At 38.8% G+C, this 26,716-nt stretch overlaps 1 protein-coding gene across 1 annotated transcript in view; it reads left to right on the plus strand.

Moving 5' to 3' along the window:
• The window catches only part of LOC121413111 (dystrophin-like), a gene marked incomplete at its 5' end in the record, with an annotated part of 83,484 nt that overhangs the window by 37,634 nt on the left and 19,134 nt on the right, over window positions 1-26,716 (plus strand). The window contains 25 exon segments of the mRNA XM_041605875.1: window positions 929-1,017; window positions 2,036-2,116; window positions 3,376-3,491; window positions 4,147-4,178; window positions 4,181-4,330; window positions 5,299-5,454; window positions 6,098-6,279; window positions 7,595-7,739; window positions 8,635-8,725; window positions 9,360-9,598; window positions 11,043-11,225; window positions 11,909-12,262; window positions 12,870-12,957; window positions 13,693-13,937; window positions 15,127-15,456; window positions 15,828-16,043; window positions 16,502-16,615; window positions 16,947-17,160; window positions 18,137-18,252; window positions 19,052-19,336; window positions 20,040-20,192; window positions 20,656-20,817; window positions 21,526-21,654; window positions 22,331-22,504; window positions 23,458-23,628. Of these exon segments, the coding sequence (XP_041461809.1) occupies window positions 929-1,017; window positions 2,036-2,116; window positions 3,376-3,491; window positions 4,147-4,178; window positions 4,181-4,330; window positions 5,299-5,454; window positions 6,098-6,279; window positions 7,595-7,739; window positions 8,635-8,725; window positions 9,360-9,598; window positions 11,043-11,225; window positions 11,909-12,262; window positions 12,870-12,957; window positions 13,693-13,937; window positions 15,127-15,456; window positions 15,828-16,043; window positions 16,502-16,615; window positions 16,947-17,160; window positions 18,137-18,252; window positions 19,052-19,336; window positions 20,040-20,192; window positions 20,656-20,817; window positions 21,526-21,654; window positions 22,331-22,504; window positions 23,458-23,628 (4,215 nt within the window).

The following is a 26,716-nucleotide window of genomic DNA, read 5'->3' on the forward strand; positions in this document are numbered from 1 at the left end:
TGTATTGTTTAGCTTTGTGAGCAGCTCATTTAAAAATTTCTCAAACCAAGATGAAACATGTGTACAAGTGCATGTATTAGAACTAATAAACCCTGAAAACAACCATTATTGAGAATGAAAAGCTAAAACTACAAGGCAAACCCTGATTTCGTAAATAAGCGTCTTATAGACACCTAAATAGTACACATAAGTGTATGGGTTGAAATTAAGATGGTGTTTCCGGACACTTTATATTTCAATTTTTGAAGCACTAAATAATTATTTTCGAACGCAATTTTTTCTGGGCTTCATTTTTGTAACATATCACACACACAGGTGACAAGTGTGACCTTCTAGCTCAGATTTTTTAAAAGTCAAACCAATGTTAACCAATCACTTTAACCTGTTTGTTACTGAATTCTGTGATTCCATAGGCTGTGTTCATAGATTACTGGGTTCCAGTAGGCAATAGGTTAATCTCTTGACTACTGAATTCTCCCATTGACTTTGTCCAGGATAGGATCACCCTGTTCAAATGAGCAGTGGGTTTTACCTGTTGACTAGTGAATTTTGTAATGTTCCCATAGGCTTCATGTAGTCGGCAATGGGTTGACCTGTAACTACTGCGTTCTATGATTCCTGTAGGCTTTGTTCATATTGTTTTCCTCTCTTAGTATGAATATAAGGTACAGGTAAACTAGGATAAGTCGACCCTCTATAATTCAAATAATGGAAAAAATTTAGTGTCATATACCTCTTCTAGGTTGAATTCCTCCTATTAAAGTCAAACAGTTTTCTGTGGTCCTAAATCATTTGACCCAGTAAAAGTTATGTTATGTGTATGTATTTCATAGTTTTTTTGTTTTTCCTTTGTTAAATCACATGTTGATTGAAATATTTCCATTTGTTTAAATTATATATACATAAATATATTTTTTCATTTTCATAGGCCAAAGCTGTCCTGAAAGATACTGATAGTAGTATGGAACAACAGTACGAACGGACTGTATTAACATGGTGTAAAGAAACAACGCAGGGGTGAGTATCGATATGCAAAGAGATAATTTGATACAAAAAGACAAAGATACATTCAGTAGCATGGAACAACAGTACAAACAGACTCTATGAACATGATGGAAAGAATTATAGACGTAGGAATGAGTAATTAAGAGACTGAAAAATTGACTATGAGACAAAGAGATTCGGTGAGACTTGGAGACAAAAAGACATCAGGTTTTTATAGGATTGTATTTTTATAATTTTGGTGTTAAGAAACAATGTGTGGGTGAGTAAATACTAAACAGCCCCCCAAAATTCTATGAGACAAGGATATTGTGATCTCTTTTGATAATAGTATATCTGATATACCATTATAAAAAGAGACAATCATTCGGTAGTATGAAAGTGGTAAAAAAAGCTTTACAAGTACATGTTGTGGGACAAAACAGGTGAACTGCCTCCAGCTTACGTTTGATTTTCCGTGGACTGGCTAATTTCAGAGGATCAAATAAAACAGCATTAGAAAGTGAATCTTTTATGAAACCTTAGTTTCTTGAATTGATGATTAGTCTGCTACAATTATTCAATCATATAGCCCGGAATTCACAAAGGTGGTTTTTAAAAATCCACGGTTGAGTCCATGGTTTATGCACATTTCCTGTATAAACTATGCTTATTTTACCGCGTGTTTTAAAAAATGTCCAATGCTGATGCACGTTTTTGTCACAGTGTGCCAAATTGACGCCTGTTGCCGTGGTTATCCATGCTATTTCATTCATGAGTCCACTCTTCAAACAGTAGACTCATGAATAAAATAGCGTATCTAACCATGGTAATAGGCGCCAATTTGGCGCACCGCGACAAAAGCGCGCATCAGCATTGGACATTTTTTATACACGCGCCCGATACGCGCTCAATTAAGCGTAATAAATTCAGGAAATCTGCATAAACCATGGATTTAACTGTGGGTTTTCAAAACCACATTTGTGAATTCGGGCCTATGACTTTCTTAATTCAGATTCATCTAACTCTCTATCGTGTTATATTTTCTTTTCAGATATGAGCGTGTAGATGTGAAAAACTTTACAAGTAGCTGGAGAGATGGTTTAGCTTTCAACGCCATCTTGCATAGATATAGGTCAGTATCGTCATCAAGGAGTAGAAATTTTTAAAATTATTTTTTACCCCAAATCTCTTTGATTTGCCAAATTTATGACTATTAGCTATGCCACTTATCAGACAGAAATAGAAATCCCAACTTTTGCAACTTGTCTTTTTTGATACAAAACACCTTTTTACATAGCAAATTGCCCACTCTAATCAATTTTGCCTATTTTTCGTACAATGCTAAGCTGTATCCTTGGCTATAGTCCCACATGTAGAGATTCTTTGAGGATTTGTTTTGTGGAGTTACAGTGACTGTCCAGAGATACCATTCATGGATAACCAGAAATTGAAGGAGTAAGAAGGAAAATGAATTGGAGGATGAGGAACTGCATTAGGATCCATCTCCTGAAAGGATTATTTATTGCTTTAGATAATTCTCTTTTGATGAATTACTCATATAGGGTGTTGCAAGAACTTGTGATCAATTGCAAGTCAATTTTTGGTCCCTAAAGCAATCATATGTCTTGCAGTTAATTGCAAATTAGTGATTGATTGCTAATTTGCTCCTTGAAACAAGAAGTTTAATCTGATTTGCTACAGCTAACGTTGACCTACCAGTTGTAAAATGGCAACAGAATATTTGCAATTGATTGCAAATATTTTCTTGCAACACCCCCATAGATTTGCAAGTAAAAAAACATGATTGCAGCCAGTCTGATGCAAGGATTTCTAGTAACGATTATAGTTGGTGAAAATCACTGACTTTTGTTTTGTGAAATGCTCCCCCCACAAGTTGCCAGATGTGAAAGTCTTATTTTGGTTGGGTTGGCCGAGATGCTCAGGTGTTTCTTGTTATGTTATCTACCGATATGTAACTTATATGTCAGTACTGACAACTTTCACAAAACGACCCCCCCCCCTTTATGTCCAATTCAAGCAACCGACAAGTCAAGAAATTGTGAAACAAATATCCGGTGATTTTCACGGACTGATTTGTTCTGAACCAATCAGATGCAAAATGTTTTCAGTAGCTTATAACAGTTATGAAAATCGCTGACTATTTGTTTTATGAAATGCTTCCCAGTGTATTATCTTGTTTGACTGTTCCCTTTAACTCGGTTGACAACCGATATGAATTGCTTCTGGCTTATATCATGATATAAACTCTTCCCCTCCAAGACGCTCTAACTCAAGTCTCCTGACGTCCCTATATAGTAGCCTGTTTGTGATAAGATAACCGGATACTTGTGTTTGATTCCTGATGCATCTTCTATCTGCTTCTGTATACAGACCTGACCTTTTTGTTTATCACGACCTATTCAAGGAAGAGCCTGAAGCGAGGCTAGAGCATGCCTTTACCGTCGCACATAGTCATTTCAACGTAGATAGACTTCTTGATCCGGAAGGTTTGCATAGTCTTTTAATCTTTCTGTTTAATTCAGAAAATGGACTTGAATGGTTTATACAACGATATCTCTTATAGGAAAGTATGATTGGAACCCATTCAAATTCCTCAGTTCACCAATGAAACAGATTCCACACTAATATATTATTATCAATAAATTATTCTAAAGGCATGTACATTTTTTGTCTTCATGTCAGGATCCGATGACCGATATTTATTTCTAAAGCGATTCACGTCGTTCAGATGTATTAAGTGCTTCTGTATTATATGAACGAGACTGAAATGTAGTTGGATATTACTACCGATTAGCATAGTTTGAGCAGGGCAATATTTTACTATTGCCTGGATAGAATTTATACTCTAGAAATATAAAAAATTCTTGTCCCTCAATGATCTTCAGCCTATAGGCCTAATATTTTCACTTCAGGGCGATATTTTTTGCCAATGCCCTCCTGAGCAGTAATTTCATGTACATGTATATTAGTATCATTATTATTTTGCGTCCGTTCTTGTTGATTTCAGATGTCAATGTCGATGTACCTAATAAGAAGTCTGTTATAATGTATTTGACATCCCAAAGCTTCTTGATACAAGAGACTGACCGAGTAGTAGGATATTAGTAGTATTCATTTTTTTGTATTCTCTCTTGATTTCAGACATCAATGTCGGTGTACCTGATAAGAAGTCTGTGTGTTAATGTATGTAACGTCCCTTTATAAAGTACTATCGACACAAAGCACCTTGATACAAGAGACTGACCGTGTAGTCGGTTCACAAACTTCGCTCAATCTCAGTCGCAGTTCAGCGCAGGAGAGTTTTACCACTGCATCGCCGGACCTAGTAAGTTGATTCAGTGAGATACAACGGAGCAAACTGATAACATTTGGAGGCTAATTAAAGTGCTTTGTAATGTATGCGGGATTGGAAAGATCAAGCTACATATATGTTGTGAAGGAACAATTGTATTCCAGTATTCCTTGAATGATTCAAGTTTTCCAATCATAATAAAATGATCATTGCAATACATGTATTAAGGCCACCGCACACCTTATGACTATTTGAGATCCAATTTTAGAATATAACGTAGAAGAATTTGATGCTAATATTGAGACATGGAATATCTTACTGTGTATGTTCTAAATCCTTGTACGAATACCTATGTTCGAATCCGTGACTATGCCATCATCCCTCTTAGAATGAAAGTGAATTTAATATCTTGTCTTAATGAAGTCATAGCAGTCATACGATTGGCTAAGATTTGAAACTAATTTGGCCTTTACTCCAAAATAAAGGTGTGCAATCTTTAAAAATGGCTATATTAGTATTCTTTCAATTAATTTTAACCTCAGATAAAATGATATGTTCCATTCACATTTTCAGAAAATGAGCAAAATGCGATTTGTTCCAAAATCGGATCGCGAACAGTCGCAAGGTGTGCCACGGCCTTTAGTCAGAAATTCACAAATCAATTCAAGTTTTATTAATGGTGTTCTCTGGCACAGGAGCGTACAGCACTTTATACTGTACTTAATAATTGACTTCATGGTAGTTCATTGCCTCTCTGAAAGAATCAATGCCCCACAAAGTTACAATTATACCAAGAAGGTATATTCTTACTATTTTTGTTCTGTGCGGTCCTAATCAGATATGAGTGAGATTGATATAGATAGTTACCGGGTAATGAAGTGACTGTCCTAGCCTCCATGTTAAAGGATATTGTTGATGACTTATAGAAAGAGTAGTTCCATATCAAGCCTCCATGATGTTTTTGAAACCCTTCTTCTTTACTCCATTTTCATTTTGTTCAGTCCTTATCCGATATGAGTGAGATAGATATAGAGAGTTACCAGGGGAACATGGAGACAGTCCTGGCCTGGCTCCTGAATGCAGAGAGCCACCTGGAGCATGAGGAGGAGGTCTCCAGCAATGTGGATGAGGTCAAGGAGCAGTTCCATGTACATGAGGTACAGAGAAGATGGGTGATTTTCAGGGATGATGATGGTGATGGTGGTGATGATGATAATGTAGAGGTGTTGTGGCTCAGTGGATAAGTCTCTGGACTTTGAACCATGGGTTCAAATCCCACTGCCGCACTCGCGTCTTTTGGCAAGGTGTTTATCTGTATTTGCCACTCTCCACTCAGGTGTAGTAAATGGAAGCCTGGTAGGAAGGAATTCCGTGAATGCTCAAGCATCTTATCAGGGTAGCCATGCTAAAGCCAGGGTTGTAGTATGCAGCTCTTTAATAGAAACATTGTATTAAGTTTATTACTATAGTGATGGTGATTGTGGTGATGTTGATGGTGGTTATTTTAGTGATGATGATACTTGTGAGTATTGTAATGATGATGATTATGGTGATGACGATGGTGATGACGATGATGATGATGATTGATGATGGTGATGATGATGTTGATAATGGTGATGATTATGATGGTGATGGTGATGTTGATGATGATGATGATAATGATGATGGTGATGTTGATGATAATGATGATGATAACGATGATGGTGATGGTGACGATGATGATGATGATAATAAGGAATGATGATGATGATGATGATAATGATGACGATGATGAAGATGACAAACTTGTTCACCCTTCAGAAATTCATGGTGGAGCTGATGACCCATCAGAACAGCGTTGGGAATGCCCTACAGGAGGGTAACCACCTCATCATAGAAGGAAAGGTCAACGAGGAAGAGGAGAGTGAGATACGAGAGCAGATGACCCTGCTCAACAGCCGCTGGGAAGCCCTCAGGTTATCAGCTATGGAAAGACAGTCACTGTGAGTAATATAATTATGACAGCAACATTTTATACAACCATATAAACCTAACAGTAGCTACTACAGTAGCATGTTCATTAATCTATCTCAGTGCAATTCAATGTTCTCGTTATTCGCATGAAACATGCACAAGTATATACTTAGATTAAAACAATATTTTGCATTTTACATTCAACTTCAACAACAGTTCCAAAGTTATCAACACTAAAACCTCACTAAGAAGAATAACAATAAAAGTGTCAGTGAAAACAATATCAACAAAGATTATCTAAACAATGATATCAGCAGCAATACACATAGACATTTCAAACAAAGTCAACAAAAGAACATCAACAACAACAAGATTAATAGCTAAAACAATATAAACGGAACAACAACAGTGATATAAGCGCAATAATATCAACAAAAGAACAACAACATCAACATCAGTAATATTAATCTGATGGGATGCTATTTAATTATCAGCTATGGACAGAGTGATTAATCCTAGCAACGCTAACGGCAGCAGTCATACAACAGCAATAATACCAACAACACTGATTGTTAAAATGATGAAATCGTATTAGAATTGGTGAAGTGAGTTCTGCCTCACATTTCCGAGCGTTGTGGCCCAGTGGATTAGTCTTCGGACTTTGAAACAGAGGGTCGTGGGTTCGAATCCCAGCCATGGCGTAATTTCCTTCAGCAAGAAATTCGTCCACGTTGTGCTGCACTCGACCCAGGTGAGGTAAGTGGGTACCTGGCAGGAATTTATTCCTTGAAATGCCACCGCGCTGTAAAAGGCTGCGGGGCTAAAGCCAGGGTAATAATATCCAATGAAGCGCATAGGGACGCATTTGGCAGTGATATGCGCTATATAAGCATGTTGGTATTATTATTATTATGAAGTAAGTTGCTTTATTTGTTAATAATAATAATAATGCGACTAATTCATTCTGTAGAGTGCTCAGGCGCATAAAGTGCTAAGAGTTAAACTTAAAAAAAATTGGAAGATTTTTGTAAGTCTTGACAGGGGTACATTTTTTTATGTCTTCAGGAAGTCTATTCCACAAAAGCAAATGATCTCCCCCCCAAGATTTTGAAACGTTTGGAATAACAAGGTAGCCAGAAGTGGATGAGTGCAAAGACCTACTTGGTGTGTAGTAATTGACAAATGAAAGACTGTATTATGGTGCTGATCCAAGAATACTATGAAAAGTAAGCAACAAAATCTTAAAGATAATGCGATTTTTGATAGGGAGCCAGTGCAGGCGTACTTGTGTGTACATCTATAACTTTCATGTATCATATCTGCTCTTTTCAATCGATTACATAGATTACATGAAGTACTAATGCAGCTGCAACAGAAGCAACTCAAAGACCTGAGGGATTGGCTCACAAAGACAGAACAGTTCATCGACGACAGAAGCTTCATCGGCGATTGCTTGGAAGCCGTAGATAAACAGATCAATGATCTGCGGGTGAGTTCGTCTGATAGTTGACGTCTCTTGTTGGCTTGAAAACTCTGGGAAATATCATTTCTTAAAGTGTATGGAATGTATGCCACTTCCATATGAAAATTACGAAAACCCCCCATGCATAGGAGCAGTTCAGAAGCATACACAGGATTTTGGAATGCGGGGGGGGGGGGTTGAGTTGAATGAAAATTTGAAAAAAAAAAGAAGAATTTCACCACAAAAATGAGAAAAATTAGGTGTTTTCGTAACCAAAAAATTGACAAGCAAAAAATCAAGCGAACCCCACATGCATGTATGTGCCTGCATATGAGTCAAGATATGGGTTGGTTAATGGTCTTGCAGAGTTGAATATAGTCACAGTATTGCACGCTTTTTCTGCATTGATATGAGTCATGTAAAATACATAGGACAGGTAATGTGCCAAAATGTTGCATGCCAACATGTAAAGCTGTTGGGGGAGGAGGATGTTTGGCAAAGAGTTGAGCTTGACTTAGAGGCATACTTAAATGCCAACGTGCATGATATGTAACATGCAATCTTATTGATTATTATGCAGTAGGGTGTGTCTTCTTGGCATGATTTGACCAATGGGGTGATGCCTTTTATACTGAAGGCAAATGGGAATTGAAGTGTGACTTTACACTCAAAACGTTGTGAAATACCTCTCAGGAAGGTAAGTGATACAAGATTTAATTGTTTCGAAAAGGGGCTTGTATATGTTTATGATAATTCTTTGAAACGATGATGCTTCTTATACCACACGCAACTTGGAATGTAAGTGTGACTTTACACTCAAATCTTTGTGAAACTCCTCTCAGGAAGGTAATTGATACTAAGTATTATTGTATCGAATAGCTGATTTTTTGTTAAATATTTCTTTTTTTATTGTTATCAACAGGATCTTCAAGAGGACCTTGAGAAACAGCAAAGACAGGTCAATTCACTATCTCACATGGTGGTCGTAGTCGATGAGAGCAGCCCAGAAAATGGTAGGTTTCCAATGAATTCATCCCCTCAAATAATAATAATAATAATAATAATATAGGATATTTATATTGCACACATATCCACCTTGTTAGGTGCTCAAGGCGCTCCTATATTACCCGGCTAAGCTAGGCGTTCATACCGCACACAGCTTCTTAAGGAATTACTTCCTACCGGTACCCATTTACCTCACCTGGGTTGAATGCAGCACATTGTGGATCAGTTTCTTGCTGAAGGAAATTACGCCATGGCTGGGATTCGAACCCACGACCCTCTGTTTCAAAGTCCAAAGACTATTCCACTGGGCCACAACGCTCCACAAATTAGTACGGACTCTGTGCGGACCTCGGCCCTGTCTTTAAAATCAATCTCAAAATTGGAATTGATGTAAAATTTATGGTTGAGAGATAGGATTGTTTGATCAGTCACTTTGGTTGTGATTTGGATCTATTGTAAATCCTTGTAAGAGCTCTTATTTGAGAATCATGAAGGTATTCTTGAATGATTGTGGTACCTGAAAATGCTGGATCTGAGGGTGCATCATGCACTAATGTGGCAATATGGATACTGATAGTTAATGTACACTCTTAGATGCATATTTTTTTGTCCCAATTTTAATCTTCGATCTTTTCATGGCAGCAACGGCAGTTCTAGAGGAACAGCTGACCAGTCTTGGAGAGCGTTGGGCCAGCGTCTGCCAGTGGACCGAGCAGCAGTGGTCAGTACTCCAGGATGTCCAGCTGCAGTGGCAGCGGTACGTGGATGCCCAGAGGCAGTTTGAGGCCTGGTTGAGCAAGGCCGAATCCTCCTTGGCCATCATGAGACTGACCCAGCCGCACTCGGACACCGACGCCATGGAGATGCTCAAGAAGATCAAGGTACAGTTCTTCCATTGATACCCTAGGGAGTGTTTCATGTAACACATAGTCAGTGATTTTCACTGACTATTGTTATAAGCTACCAAAATCCTTGCATCTGATTGGCTCAGAGTAAATTTGCCAGTAAAATCACTGATTATTTGTTTGTGAAACACTCCTTAGAAGTGAATGTAATGGATGTTTATGAAGCTTCAGAGGCAGTTTTGATACCGACACAGAATTGAATAGAATTGATAACATTCATGAATTTCCACCATATTGTTTAAAAGTTTGATTGTTTCTTCTACCTAAGAAATGATGTCAGAGCATCTCCATTCATGTAGGTAGCAAACTAAAGCTCTTAACCCTAAATAGACTGGGCTATTTCGACGCCTAAGAAGACTGGGGGGGCCGATTCAGCCCCCCCCCTTATGATCTTGGCCGATGATCGTGCGATCGCGACGAAAATTGGCACACGCGTTACCCATGGCATTATCTACAAATCTATAACATCAAATTCTGCAAAAAATCTCATAAGTTTGCTCTAATTAATAAAGTAATGCCCCTGAAATGCTAATTTTTGTTTCACATACTCTAGATAGGCATCTGATCAAATTGATATAAAAAAAATTCAAAATCACATTTATTTTTTTATGTATTCTATTGTTTTCTAAATTTCTTATGTATTTCTTTGTTTTTCTACTTTTTTTTAATTGTTTTTCAATGGAAATTGTTGGAGACTTTATTTTGACCATAAAAAAGATAAAATTAATTGATTTTAAGGAGTAAAAAAAATAATGATGCATTTGTGAATATTGGCTAAGAACACTATTTGCATTGGATTTGTACACAAGTTCACGTTTTTTAGTAATTTCGGGTCTACATGCACTTACGAAATGTTGCGTAATTTTGGAACCGCGTACCTGGGGGTCACAATTTTAGTCTCAAAAGTTGCGCGAGACTTGAAAGTAAAAATTAATTGAGCGACGCGGTCAAAAAAAATTCGTGCGGCGGATTTATCGCGAGAAATGTCGAGGGGGGGCTGAATCAGCCCCCCCAGTCTTTTTAGGGTTAACAATGAAATAAAAGTATCTTTGTTTTTTATATTGCTGAATGCATAAGGATGTCGATAAATGCCTTTTAAGATAATTTTTCTTTACAAGTTATTACTTATGGTTGAAAGTGCTTTGAAGGATTCGGAAAAGGGACTTGGACAAGAGACTTGGTAATGAACATTAATGTCTTCTCAAAGGGCACTAGTTCACACATGACCTTCTGTATGTAAATTGGGTTCTTGATCTATCAAAGTTCTTAGTGAGATTTTACAATGACAAGAGCTTGGACTTCAGCATGGTGAGGCAGTAATGCCTTATTTGATACAGTATTTTCTCATGGGGAAGTACATGTAGCTCATCCAGGAGTTCCCATTCTTTGAGATCTTGATCTGTTTTGTTTCCACACTTAGGCCCTGGAACACGAGCTTGAGCTGCAGCATGGCGAGTTTGGTCGTCTAAACACACTGGCTCAGAACATCGTTCAACACCTTGATGAAGACCATCCTGGAGTGTCCAACATCCAGACTGCCTTAGAGGAGTTCTCACAGCGATGGGACAGCATCGTCCAGCAGATGGAGAACCAGTCCAAAGTGGTGAGTGTTGTAATTGCTTCTTGTTCATGTCATTCCTGTTCTTGTTCTCTTGCTTCTTGTTTTTGTTCGTGCTCTTCTTTTACTCAGCTGCCCTCTGCCGCTTCCATTTCCTCTTCCCTTTTCTTGCCTTTTCTCTGCTTTTCATACTTTCTCTTTCTGTCCTCTTCCTCGTCTTTGTCATTTCTCTCTGTTTCCTTCTACTCATCCTCGTTCTTCTCCTTCTCCTGTTTCTTCTTCCTCTTCTTCTTCTCCACCTCTTTCTTCTCCACCTCCTCATCCCTTTCCTCCACCTCCCCATTCTTCTCATTCTTCTCCTCCACCTTCTTCTTCTCAACCCCCTCCTTCTTTTCCTCCTCTTCCTTCTTCTCCTCCACCTTCACCTTCTTTTCCTCCTCCTTCTGCTCCTCCACCTCCTCCTTATCCTCCACCTCCCCGTTCTTCTCATTCTTGATCTTCTCTTCCTTCTTCTTCTCCTCCTCCACCTTCTTCTTCTTCTCCACCTCCCCCTTCTTTTCCTCCCTTCTCCTCTGAGTAGTATGGCCATTATATGTCATTGTCATCTCTGCCTTCTTCCACTCTTAGTTTGTGCCCTTATTTGCTTGACTTGGTCCTCTTGCTTATGCCCTATGCCTTTCTAAATCGTTGTATGAACCTTCATAATTATTTTTAACATATCTCTGCAGGTTGCCGACAGTGGCTTCAGCCTCAACGTTGTGCCCATCACCGATGAGATCAACTCCACTGCCATGACCACCACCTATGCTCAGAACGATGCGGTCGTCACGGAAACCCTCGTCACCAAGACCATCCACCAGACCGTCCATGTATCCTCTCCTTCCCCCGACTCCTCGGTGACTCCTCCCCCGCTTGGCGTGGCCAAGAAGAGGACCAGTGAGGACAGCGAGTTGAGGCGGCGGTTCGACGGGGAGCTGGGCAGTCTGGTGGCGTGGGTGGAAGACACTGAGCAGAAGATCATGTCCGAGGACGAACCGACCCCGGACACTCCGGACCTCGATCTCTGCAAGACAATTTATGAGGTGAGTTTAGAGTTGAATTTGATTGAAAATGAACTGAGCTGGGGATATTCCTGACCTTGATCTGTGCGAGACAATTTATGAGGTAAGTCATGAGTTGAATTTGATTTAAAATTAAATGAGCTAGTGATATTCCCGACCTCAATCTGTGCAAGACAATTTACAAGTTAAGTTAAGAGTTGAATTAGATGGAAAATGAACTCTGGTGGGGAGCATTTCCTGAAGAGTTTTGTCAATGACTTTCAGTGGCTCACCTGCTCTCTGCCAGTCAGATGCAAGGATTTCTTGTTGCTTACCATGAAAATCACTGACAATAATAGTAGCAAGACACTCCCCAGGGGCGAACTAAATGAACTGAACACAACCTTACTTATTATATTGAACTGAAGTGTTCTCACCTGAACTTAGCTCAGCTGAGCTGATATGTGTAGTACTGAACTGGACATTACTAAATTGATTGATATGAACTGATGTGGATGGAGCTAGTATGATTGAGCAGATGTGAAATGACTTGAAATGAACTGACTGACTGTCATCACCCAATCTTTTTTCATTTCTCTTTTATTGTCTTCCATTTATTTAAAGAATCGTTTTGTTCTTTATGTTTCAGAACCTTGACCATGACTGGGAGGAAAGAAAGAGTAGGGTGAAGACAGTATCAGAGCTTGCTGATAAGCTGATAGATATCACCAACGAAGGTAATATATGGGATCGGTTGTCTGTCCGTCTGTCCTTTCTTCTATCTGTCTGTCCATCTGCCTTTCCACCCATCCGTTCATTTGTATGTCTATCTGTCTTCCCTGTTTTTGTTCTACGAGTACTAAAAATTGTTTGATGGATCAACTTCAAACATGATGCAAGTATGCGCATAGTACTAGTAGTGATGATGATTTTGTTAGTTTTTTGGGGGTATCGAGGTCAAAGGTCACAGAAATTGCTACATACTGTACTGAAATATCCTTGTTCTTGGGATAAATAATTAACTTTTTGAGGGTTTAATTTCAAAACTTTTCTTATGTTTATATGCATATGGATGCGGCAAAGATTTTGTTAGGTTTTGGGGTCATAAGGTTGAAGACAACTGAAGTCATAACATACCCAAGAATATCTTGTTCTTTTGATAACTTAACTGTTTGAGGGTTCAACTTCAAACTTGGCTCATTTACATGTATGCATATGGGAGTGGTGATGATCTGATTACATTTTGGAGTCAAGAGGTTAAAGGTCATCGAGATCAATAAATACCCAATAATACATCGTTCTCGCATTTACTAAAATGAAAGTTTTAGGGTTTAATTTCTAACTTAGCTCATGCTTGCATCATATCTTAGCATCTGTGCAAGCCTTTGCCTGGATGGAATGTATTTTACAAAAGTCATGAAGCTTGAATCTTATTCTGATACACAACATTCTTACCTTTCCTCAATCTGTAGATGGCGCCTCACCAGAGCAAATCCAGCATTCGGTGAAGAGTTTCCAGAATCGCTGGAACGACATCCATCTAATGCTGGAGGACCGGAAGCGAAAGCTGGACCAGGCGGTGCGCCACCAGGAGTTTGAAACAGAGCTGAAGCGATTGCAGAAGGCCGTGGAACCCATCCGGCAGTGGCTTGACGAGGACCTGGGACCAGTCGCCGAGGATTTGCAGAGGATCAAGATGCAACTAGACCAGTGCAGGGTTAGTGTTGTCAGGCGGAATTGATTTTCATTGCTATCAGTTGAGGATCTTTGAAAAAAACTTCCTAGCTGGAATTCAAGGCATTTGTGGTTCATTTATTTATTTATTCACGTCCATTAAAATACATTGAGCATACAAACAAAAACATCAAAAATACATTGAAAAAAAGAAAAAAAAATAGGAAACAAAGACACATAGCAAGATGCAAGTGAGATTAAAAGAGGGCTAAGATTGTATAAGGATAATTATAGTACATGTATAAAAAATGAACATGAAATGGGAAGCTGCAAAAGAACAAAGCAAATGTTCTGTCAAGGCAGTCCCTATAGACAGTAAAATATAAAATTCAAGACTTGTACTGATAAAATAAACTTATAATAATTAGAAAATATGATGGGATAAATTAAATTAAGATGTTTGATGGTTGAAAAGAAAGTTTTTCAACTTGGAGTTAAAGGAATTTAAATATGAGATCTGTTTGATGTTATGGGGAAGAGAATTCTAAATGCAAGGGCCTTTGAATTTAAAAGAAAAGGAAGATGCTGCATTTTTACATTCTTCAACATAATAATCTAACTATTTAGGTCGTATTAGCTTATATCCTTGCATTATGTTTGACTGCGTTTGTCTGCGTTCAGGCAATGTGAAAGCCAAAGCCGCAAAGGTGTGGGCCAGGCCTATGGCTTCATCACACTCAATATATTTTGTCATGGTCTGGCGAGGTGCCAAGGCTGAGCGGTCTAAGGCACCCGACTACACCATGAAAGTCGGGTTTGATTCTCGTTCCGGCCCTTGATCAAGACATTTTTATATTCATTGCTCTTGTATCTTGCATCAGATAAATTGACATTTCTTTATGCATTATTGATATAAATGTGTGGATGTGTTATTAATCGCTTGCAGAGGATTAGGTTGTAAGTGTTGTGATTGCCTGAAACGAGAAAAGGGTTGATTGGGGGCATTTCTATTGAATGTCCCCACAAGCAGCCATACTGGAGGACAAACAATGAAAATCTGTGCATCAAACTGGTAAATCAATGTTTTATGGTCTAATGCACTGGTTTCCCAATGTTATACCACGACTGTTTCATCATCTGAAACTACTGTTTATTAGCCAGAGATTAAAAAAAAAGTCTTGTACTGTAGAGATTGTTTCCTTCACCCTGTCAACATTCAATCATCCATCCAGGCCAAACAGACCGAACTATCAATCAATGCCAGCCACATGGAGCGACTATCCACTTCTGCTGCTGCCCTGGTCACCTTCGACTCGACCCTCTCTCGCTCCACCAACCGAGACCTCAAGGAATTCCGCCATCTCTGGGACAGCATCCGGGAGCGCCTCGATGAGCGGGAGAAACTCCTGACAGAGGCGATGAACAGCGCCCCGCCTGCCCGGTATCTTGAAGCGCTGAGGGCACTCACCCAGTGGTTGGCCAGCGTCCAGGAGGCATTGAAGGAGGAAGAGGTCTTTGTCTCCGATCTGGACGAACTTGAGGACCAGTTGCAAAGATACAAGGTATGGAGTATTGATGCGGGTTTGTTGACCCTAGTTTACATTGTGAATGCCAAAAGCTCAAATTTATGCTATATCAACATTCCTCTTCATAAATGGATCCATTTAAAACCTGTCTAAAAATTTTGGGAAAGGGTCAGTAAAAATTCTTTAAAAAAATGGTTTATTGGAGATTGGAGGAAAGTTGTGTTGCAGCCAGAGGCTGAATAAAACAGGTGTTCAAAGAATGTTAATTTGCATAAGCTTCGCAAGTACAAAACAATAACTACCGTTAGTACAGTGAATAAAATATGAATATTAATTAATGACTAACACAAATTATAAGAAGTTACATTACGTAATTTCTACTTTTTACCTTCACCTTATCCATATAGGAGGTTGAAACAACCATCGGTGAGCAGCGTTCCAGCTACGACTATGTTAATAGGACAGGTAAGGAGCTTGTAGTGGCCGCCAGGACTTCTAAACAGGCTGAAAACATCCAGAAGGATGTAACTCAACTGAATAGAAACTGGGAAGATGTGACCAGGCTGTGCGAGGACAGAAAGGCGTTACTTGATAGGTCTATCAATGAGCTTCGACTGTGGTTGGTAAGTGTATCCCCATTCATAGTATTCAATGTCATCATCAATATTGAAATAATTATGAACATGAAAATGGTCTGGAACCCTCCCCCCGAAACGTTTAACTGAACTAAAAGGAAAAGATTCACAAGCTTGAAGTGATTTATTTGCAGTTCTGAATAATAACAATATATTTAGCACTCATATCCACCTTACATGTATGTGTTCATGGTGCTCCTTTTTCACCCTGGCTAAGCTAGTCTATTTTTTTCCGGTGCTTCCAGATTTTTTGAGGAATTGCTTCCTGCTGGTACCCTTTTAATCACCTCGGTTGAGTGCAGCATATCATGGATCAATTTCTTGCTGAAGGAAATCACGCCATGCCTGGGATTCAAACTCACGACCCTCTGTTTCAAAGTCCGTAGACGAATCCACTGGCCACAACCCTCCACAATATTATGTTTTCTTTCTCCTTATTCTTCTAGGATGAAGTGAGTGGTCTAACCAGTTGGATGGATGACCTTGACGTGTTCTTCTCAGCGGAAGAGGTTGCCCTTGGTGATATGGATGTTCTCAAAGACCAACTAGATCAAAGCAAGGTATTTAGTGCTTATATATCATAGTGAGTGATTTGTCGTAAAATAGCGGACATACTGAAGCTTTTCAGCATGCACTCATCTGAATAAAATCACACAAATGACCAGAAAGCTAGAGCGAAACAATATATAATTGAACGGAAAGAGACAGTGGATGCTAAATGGTGATCTGTGATTGGCTCAAGTGATCTTTTTTTTCTAATGATTGAGTGATTTTTCCTGGATGATTTTCTTAATTGCCATATGAACAATATTAAGTACACTGCACATGAAATTTCATGATATATTTAATGAGAACTTTAAGTAATATACACCAATGTCTTTCATTTCCCAGTGCCTTGAAGATGATATCAAAACCTTGCAGTCCAACATGGATAACATCCTTGAGACGGGAGAGCGGCTGATTCGGGACGGTGACCCGGCCTTCTCGTCCCGCACTCGAGGAGAGCTGGATGACCTCCACCAGAGATGGAAGCAGGTCACGGGCCTCGCCGCGGATCATCGGACGAACCTCACTGAAGCATACCAAAGATGTCAAACTCTGAAAGGTGAGTGATGTCTATATGCCTCTGATTTGTCCGTCCAACACAATGAGACAGGAAGAGAATTAGGGAGGGAGGGAGGCTGGGGAAGGGAGCGTTGGGTTAGGAGAGGCAATTTTTATTCCCTTAATACTGTATATTATGAGAAAGGAAATAGAGAAAGAAGGAAGGGAGAGAGATAGAGACAAAGAGCTAAAGAAAATTACAAATACTACCCCAAATATTGTAAATGTGGATTAGATTATTCAAAATACCAACAACAACAAAATTGTATTCAAAAGGTAGGTCCACCTTAACAAATTTATTTTCAAAATAGAGAAACAAATATTCTATCAGTTGATCAAAATGCTAAATTTCTTTTGAAAATCTTTGTAAAACGCCATAAGTTTATATTTCTCATCCGATTTTTATAAAATTGCAGTGTATGTTTTCTCTCTCTCTTTTCATTGAAATCGACTTTTCTATTTGTTTGATGGACTTGCCCTTTGATGATGAATAATATTGTAGATTCTAAACTGCGTGTTCGAGGAGGAGGGGACGTCCAAAGAGGACATGGAAGAGACAAGTGGTGGAGGAGAGTAGAAGGGTTGGGATGAGGATGGAGGATGCACCGAATCTTGCAAAGTGGAGGGAGGTGACAAGAGGGATTGCTGCGAGTGTGTGGTGAATCAGACCACGCCCGTTCAATACGGATTTAAAACTGGGGGGGGGGTGTTTCACAAAGATTTAAGTATGACTTAAGTCACACTTAAATGCCGACGCGTACATGATATGCAATGCGCGATCTTATTGATCAATACGCTGTAGTGCGCGTCCTCTTGGCATGATCTGACCAATGCTGTCATGCCTTTTATACTGCGCGCAACTAGACATTTAAGTGCGACTCTAAGTCATACTTAAATCTTTGTGAAACACCCCCCTGGTTTGATGATGACAATTTTGTATTTTATGGTACTTTTTCTGTATTTATTCCCATTGTTAGCTTACATGCAAGAGTTGACAAGCTGTTTAGATCGTTGTGAAGCCGACCTCGGTCCCAGCAAGAAGCTCTCCATCCAGGATCCAGCCGAGATCCAAACACAGCTTAAGAAATATTCCGTAAGTTGATGGATTTAACAAGGCATTTCCTAATCTTTATTGTTTGTTGAATGAATTTTAGGTGGCTCTTCTACAATTAAAGTTGTGAAAGGGATGTTTTTGATGCTGTTAGTTGTAGCCATGTATTCAGTGACTTTGTTACAAAGAGACGTGAAATTTTAAAGCTTCCCCGTGAAGTGGTCTCACCAGTTTGACCAGTGCTCAGACCAGTGATCTGATCTGTAACCAGACTGATGTCTTTTTGGATCCCATACTTCAATATTTATGAAAGATGGCTCCAGTCCATGACCACAAATTCAGTTCCTGTGACCAACAAATACCAACAAGTTTACTGACATGTAATAAAGAAGAAGACACTTGCCTTGTAATTAGAGCTTCACATGTTCTACTTCCACCCCAGTCGAATGTCCTTTGTCACTAAAATACTTCTTCTCATTGATTGAAGTGTTGTAGATGGAGTCATTCAACCATGTTGTAACCAATGCAGTCCTAATTTAAAGTGTGATCTCTAGTTATCCTTGAATATTTTGACCCCCTCCCCCAGTTCTATCAAGGACGCAACATTTGCTCCTTCGATAATTGCTCCAGGCTTAATTTCGTCTAAGAGGTATGGTTAGGGTTAAAGTTGCAATAGGGTTTATTTTTGGTTTAGGGGAGGGTATAGTGTTAACTCAGGGTTGAAGTTGGTCACTTGATTAGTTAATGGAATTTAATGTGGAGCTATTGTCGCCGTAGCAAATCTAACCTTTTATCAAGGCTTGTGTACCATCATGAGTCTTCACCATGTTTCTTCCGCTAGAGTGCCTTGGAGGAGCTTCAACTCAAAGAGAAGGTCGCCACCGACCTCCAGGAGGTCGCTGAAAAAATCAACCAAAGTTCAGAGGTCATGTCTTCGGTCGACAGGTGGACGGTGATGAAATCCCAGGTGGCTACCAAGCACAGTATCCTGTCGGATGCCTCCGGGAGTTGGAAGAAACTGAAGCAGATGCTGACGGAGGAAGTGATCTGGATGGACGGCTTTGAAAAGAAACTTGGGAACCCGTCCAGCAGTCTGGATGCAGAGGAGATATCGGAGGAGATTGATGTGAGTAAAGGAACCGTAGTGATGATTATGATGAAGATGGAGATGATAATTGTTGATGATGATGGTGATGATGATGGTGGTGGTGGTGGTGGTGATGGTGGTGGTGATGATGATGGTGGTGGTAGTGATGGTGGTAGTGATGATGATGATGATTATAGTGGTGGTGGTAGTGATGATGATGATGATGGTGATGATAATGATGATGATGGTGGTGGTGCTGATGATGATGATGGTGGTGATGGTGATCGTGGTCGTGATGATAATGATGATGATGATGATGATGACAATGAAAATGTTGATGATGATGCGGATGATGATGACGATGATGTTTTTGGTGATAATGATAGTGATGATGATGGTGGAGATTGAAGTAATGATAATGATGTCAGTGATGCTGCTGCTGCTGATGATGATGATGTCGATGTTGATGATAGTTAGATTGACGATATCATTAGTAATTGTGATCATTATGATGATGGCTGACTTCTGTGATGAGAAGTTTAGGAATAATATTGGGGAGTTGTTAATCTCATTCATGAACATCTTTGAGGTGGGCCTAAATAGTAGTAGTCATCAAAACCTAATGTTCTTTAATTAAAAAGTTTGGGTATAAGGGAAAATACTATAAATAACAATAACCTATCTGACTGCTGATGATGATAATTTGATGATGATCACAAACAAATCTTTTCTTTTCTTTCAGGCTCTGGAATCCACCGTTATGAAGCATGTTGGAGACAACAAAGACCTCATCACAGAGCTTGCTGATAACCTCATTGCCCAGGGCATAATGACTGTCACCATCGAAAGAGAAGTCAAGCAGTTCAAAGAAAGGACTGAAGAAATCTCTCAGCAGGTAGGATAAATATTCTTGATGATGATGGTGATGATGATGAGGATGATGATGATGGTGATGATGATGATGATGATGATGATGATGGTGATAATGATTATGGTGATGATGATGATGATGGTGGTGATGATGATGATGATGGTGGTGATGATGATGATGGTGGTGATGATAATGATGGTGACGATTATGATGATGACGATAGTGATGATGATAATTATGATAATAGCAACAATGATGGTGGTTATTATGACATCAACGATGATGATGCTGTCAATCATATTGATGATGATTATGCTAATAACAAAAAATAATTCTATATTACATCATTCCGTTGCATATTGGTAAAACGTTGTGTGTTTGACTGACTGCTATCTTGTCTCTAGAAAACTCAAACCAATTATCATTACAATTCTAATTAATGAAACACATTTTCCACTTTAATTCTCTTATCATTTGCCCACCCCAGGCCAAGACAAGACAAGAGAAACTAGAAAACAATGTCCAGCTTCTTCAGCGGCTTGAGAAGGACATGCTGACCCTTCAGAATTGGATATCTTCAGCTGACCGTACCCTCAATGCTCGTCTGACCGCTCGGTTATCGGCCATCGATCTGCCTGATGAGTATGAGGTAAGGATGACCATCTTTTCTGTCTTGCATAGCGCACATTGCACTTGTTTTAATTTTGGTGTTGTCAAATAGGTAATGATTTTTATGAAATTGCTGAAGTATTACCAAAAAATAGTGGCATTTTGTGTCAGAATTCCTGATTGGCACATGTACAATTAGATGGAATTAGGAGTACAAAAACGCCAAGTAACTTCTATGATTACAAATAAATAAAATCTTTCTTTTATTGTAGGTTGTAACTCACTTGGTAAATCAAATGCTGTTCTATAAAAACAATGTCTGCAGAAATTGGCACTGTATTAATCGAGGAGGAAAATGTTCTTTAATTTGGGATTATGTGTGGAGCGTTGTGGCCCAGTGGATTAGTCTTCTGACTTTGAAACAGAGGGTGGTGGGTTCGAATCCCAGCCATGGCGTAATTTCCTTCAGCAAGAAATTCATCCACATTGTGCTGCACTCAACCCAGGTGAGGTGCATGGGTACCTGGCAGGAATTTATTCCTTGAAATGCCACCGCGCTGTAAAAGGCTGCGTGGCTATAGCCAGGGTAATCATATCCAATTCCTTTGGAAGTGCATAGGAACGTTATGACATAATGTGATATGCGCTTTACAAGAATTGCGTCATTATTATATAGGGATTATCAACATGTATCTAAGCGATGGTACTTGTAGAAGAGAACTGAAGATTTTGTTTCCTTTCTTGACAGCAATGGAAGGTTGAACTGGACATGAGGGAATCTGAATTCATTAATATCAACACAAGGGCGCGAGCCCTGATGGAACAAACCGCTTCATCTGCAAATCAGAGACTACAGCAACAAGTGGAGATTCTTAGGGTAAGAACTATTCACCAAGATTCATGGGGGTCGTGGTCTAGTGGTTATGACCCTTTCAATCTGAGGGACGTGGGTTTGATTCTTAGCCATTGTGTGTTTTCCTTCTGCAAGAGATTTACCCAAATTGGGCTGCACTCAACTCAGGTGAGGTGAATGGGTACCCAGTAGGAAGAAATTTTTTGAATGCCAAAGTGCCTATATAGGCAGCGCAGCTAAAGCCGGGTTAGTAATAGCAGCACTTTACATCATCACTCAAGAAGTGCTCTATAAATCCAGCTTTTCCTCTTCTTGTTCTTTTCCTCTTGCTCCTCCTTCAATTTGATTTCATTATATTATCCCGCCGTAGCACTCAATGTCCTTAAGCATGTCATTTATCTACATTTGCCTCTCTCCATCCAGGTACCAATTCACTATTCTGTTGGTACATGTAATTCTTTCTGCTCCTGATGCAGAAAGAGACAAAAGGTATAGGCACATAGTTGCAGTAAATGTGTACCCAGTAGGAAGGATGTCTGTGCATTTTGGAACATGATATAAAGCATTTAATATTAAGAGGTGGAAATTATTATGATAATAAGGGTAAATATTAATTGATTAAAAGGTGTCAAATTGATATGTCACACAACAATATTCTGTTAATAGCAAAGATTTCTTGATATCTTGTCTTTTTCTGCAGAAAAACCTAGATGACGTCCACAGCAAGTTCCGTAGGTTCCAGAAGCCGGCCGACTTTGAGCCCAAGATGGCCCACGTCAAGGAGATCTTGGACTCAGTCATGGAGGGTATTGGAGTCCTGGAACTGCGCAATGGGGAACCAGAGGTGATCCAGACCCAGCTTGATGCTTGTATGGTGAGTCCTGGGTTCAAGTCTTTTCTTCTTAGTAATACATGTACATAGGTGTAATCATAAAGAGGACCTGTATTTCATACAAGTACTTTTTTCTGAAAGTTTACCATACTAAAATTGTTTCCCAATTAATCAATTTAAGCATTTTAAAATCATGCTTTTGATGGTAGATACAATAATTACAAAGTTTAATACCACAAGTGTCGGTTTTTATGAAACGGGTCCTTGAACATGGTTCAACAGCCAATCGAAATTTAAGGTTTTTAATGGCAAAGTAATATTAAAGCCTTCCTGAAATGGGGCCAGGCTGAAAATTTATTGATTATGTCTCATACAGTTTTAGTTTTGAATTTTTCTCTATCTCCTTTCTTATCTTACCCCCCTTCTCTCATGTATTATTACATCTCTACCTTTCCTCTCATTCTATGCCCCACAATTTCTGGTATGGTGGTATAATATGGTATTTATTCAATCAAGAAAATTGGAAAAGCAGTCCGAAGGCTGAAATACCCAGTGTATATGTAAACAAAGGTAGAGTGTGATATTCATAATGCTACATTGTAAGCAGAATATTACATCTTTTTTCTTTTTTTTTTACATCAAATCGATTTTCATGTTACACATAAAAGATATACCAGGAAAAAAATGTATCTTTGGCTCTTCCAAGATAGTCAGATTTTATTTCGATTTTTTTTTCTGATTTCTTAGAATATTTTAAAGGAACCTGCAGACTTTACAAACTGCTTTCCATGTAGGTTCCTTGATATTTCACACTCTTTAATTGTCATTGTTAATAATCTGCTGTCATTATTTGTTTTTACTGAATTACTTTGCCTCACTCTATTATGTACTATTACAATCAAATGTTTTGTTGTGTACTGTGTTCATATTTTGTTATTTTTTTGGTGAAGTATGAGGAAAAATTCACACCATATGTTTTTTTTGGCTATTCACAGGGTTTCTACAAGACGATGAGCGAGGTGAAACCGGAGGTGGAGTATGTGATCAAGACAGGACGAGCCTTGGTAGAGAGGGAGCGGGGAGAAGCTCAACTACAGCTCACTGAACGACTGAACAAACTCAAGAAACAGTACAACGACCTGGGGGCAAAGGTCACGGATGGAAAGGTCAGTTAAATCAGATTTTATTCGCTAAACCATTATGTCTTTCAGTGCTTAGATGATAATGAGGACTTTTATTGTTGGAGTTTTTAAATCGACTATGACAGGGAACCATTTAAAAGTAAATTCTAGGGATAACGATGTCAAAATGAGTTATTTGTACAGAATCCAATAAAATGACCATCCTAGTGTCTGCATGTATACAGTTTAATAGAAAATGAGACTTGTGTGGTTAGAAATGAAGATGAATAAAGGTAAATCCCAGTTGTGTCAACGATTTCAAAATGAGTTTGTACAGAATCCAGCAAAATGACCACCCAATTGTCTGTATACATAGATAAGAAAATCTTTTGCAAGAACATAAAAAGTGAGACGTCAGTTGATCCGAGTATAGCTTAGGATGGGTTTAGTTAACCGTGACCGAGTCAACGTTCAACATAAAATACAAAGCATCGTAAGTGTTCAACACATATGACATGTATGGAACGCCAAAAGGTGTGATACTATAAATACAAGTAACTCATACTTGCATTTGTCAAAGGATTCTTGGAGATGTTGTGTTTATGCCGAGAAATTTCCAAAATAAGCATTGAATACCGTCAAATTGCCAGATCTTTTTTTTTTCAAGCAATGATAATACACTGTCCCACATGTGCTTAAATCTGTATTGGAGATCTTCAGTGTGATTGTTTTTCAGTTTTGTTTTCATGATTTCCCAAAGTTCAGATCATGTAACTGTACCATGGCTAGATTTAAGTTGATTTAGTGCAATTTATATATTTTCTATTAATTTCATTTATTCGGTTGAAAACATAGATACATGACACAGAAGTCCAAGGACCGAACTGAGCATGTTTACAAATATTACAACATAATTGTAGATGAAAATTAATAGTAACAACCAAAACAGTCCACTGAACATCGAGCAAGGAAAATATAAATGCATTCAACAAGAAAACTGTTTACAGAATTTCTCATGAAATCAGTGATTGGCTGCAACTATAGGTGCTAAGCTGTAATAAATCAGTTTATTTAAGATAAGACAAGATAAGATTTTACTAAACTCTATCTACCCCCGATAAAAAGTGCATGAAATGCATTTTTGAGCCAAGCCGTTCTTGTGTGCTGTTTGTGGCGATTCCACGCTAGAAATATCAGCCATTTTCACAACATTTTTTCAACCTGCTGTCCAAACTATCGAGGAAGTTCATTTTTTTCTGGTAATGTTAAAGTACGTACTACCTGGGCAGTCATGTAAAAAAATGACAACCAGCAAAAACATGCTTTACATTGATGAACTATGGGTGAAAATGTTGCGTGTCGTACAGCAAATTTCTGAGTCCCGTACGACACACAACATTGTCACCTTTAATTCACCCATACTCAAACATTTTGTGTTGGTAGTCAGTTGTTCATGTCACTATCTACTTTAACTTTATCAATGACAAAAAGGAAAGTTTTATTGTGCGAGCATTCTGCTAAGAGACTATAAATTGTCAAATTGTCCGGTACAACATGTATGAAATCGCCCTTTGGTGATAACTGAATTTTCTACAATAGCTTCCTACCAAATTGTTTCATATGACAATGTTACAGTATACATGTAATGGACATCATCAAGGGCATTAGTAAGAATTCGGTGGATTCGCTATACGCTGCACCATCTGTATGTTGCAGCGGACAGGCCAATTTCTCTCTTTGAGTTCGACATCCCGTGCTGGCAGCGCGCAGTGCTAGTGGATTGTCATGTGACGGTGATGATAACAATAATGGCATTTATATGGCGCCATCTTTTTAGAAATAATCTATTCCGAGGCGCATTGTTATTATTATAATGGCATTATTATTATAATGGCATTTATATTGCACCATCTTTTTACAAATAATGTATTCCGAGGCGCATTGTTATTATTATCACTAAGCTTTTTCGGTATTGATATTTTCAATACCGGTATTACTAATAGCTTCAATACCGGTATACCGACTAATACCGACTAAATTCCCAATTTATTGTGCAAACAGTGTCCAATGTTTGTTTAGCCCTGATATGGCCTCGGATAAAGAGGGGATGCTTGTGGTCAGCTGAGGAATGCTCAGCATGGTCCATTCTCATTGACAAAAACTTTCTCTTTCTTTACCAAAAGTTATACGATCATGCTCTCTCCCCAACAAGAGCTGTGAATTACCTGTGCATGTGTGCAAAATTATCTCAGCAAGCACATGGTACGAAATCAATAAGTCAAGTTGCCAAATGCTACACCGCACAAACTCACTGCTACTTTGCTAAACGTGTGTACATGCCCTAACTTCCAAGCACCAAAATTCCCTGCTAAAACTGTCAAGGATATATGCGTGATTTTCCCTTCACCGATCTGGCCCCACTCATTCACATTCAGATTCGCCCCTTTTGTTTACCACTCACATCAACACGTGTTCGTCGAAGGTTCAAAGTTTGTTGACCTCAAATTTTGATGTCTCGTAAATAACTTTTCTTATAAATGTCCATTGTGTTGAACCCCGCCCCCCCCCCCCTTGTGAATCTCCACGTTGTCTAAAAGTAAAACCCTCCCCCTAAACTTCTTATCCCCTGGCTGCCTCTTTCTCACTCATTTTTTCTTGCTTTTGTTTTTCTTTATCTCCCCAGCCCCTTAATTCTTCACTCTCTCTTTCCCATCGGCCCATTCTCTCCCCGTCACCACCCCTCTCTTACCACGAACAATCAACATCCTCCTCTTCTCCGAATCTCGATCTTCCCTCTTTTTTGTCAATTTCATCTTTCACACATGCCAAATTTTAGTTGATCAACATCTTATCACGCCACGAGACCATCATAAATTTAAATTACAATCAATCCAATAGTTTATTTTATTTTATTCATGACCGCACATGCACAAAACGGATACAACACCCATCACAAATCACACAAATATTCTCAGCCACTTTCTTCCATTTACGATCACTTCACAGATCAAAATAAACAAAGAGGGATGGCGTAACATTTTTTTCCTGTTAATGTTATCAACATTTTCTGTCTTTTTTTTATTTTCATATTTAATTTATTTATTCATTAATGTATTATTTTTTTCTTTATGTA

The sequence above is a fragment of the Lytechinus variegatus genome, chromosome 4, assembly GCF_018143015.1.
Source record: "Lytechinus variegatus isolate NC3 chromosome 4, Lvar_3.0, whole genome shotgun sequence".
NCBI classification, from domain to species: Eukaryota; Metazoa; Echinodermata; class Echinoidea; order Temnopleuroida; family Toxopneustidae; genus Lytechinus; species Lytechinus variegatus.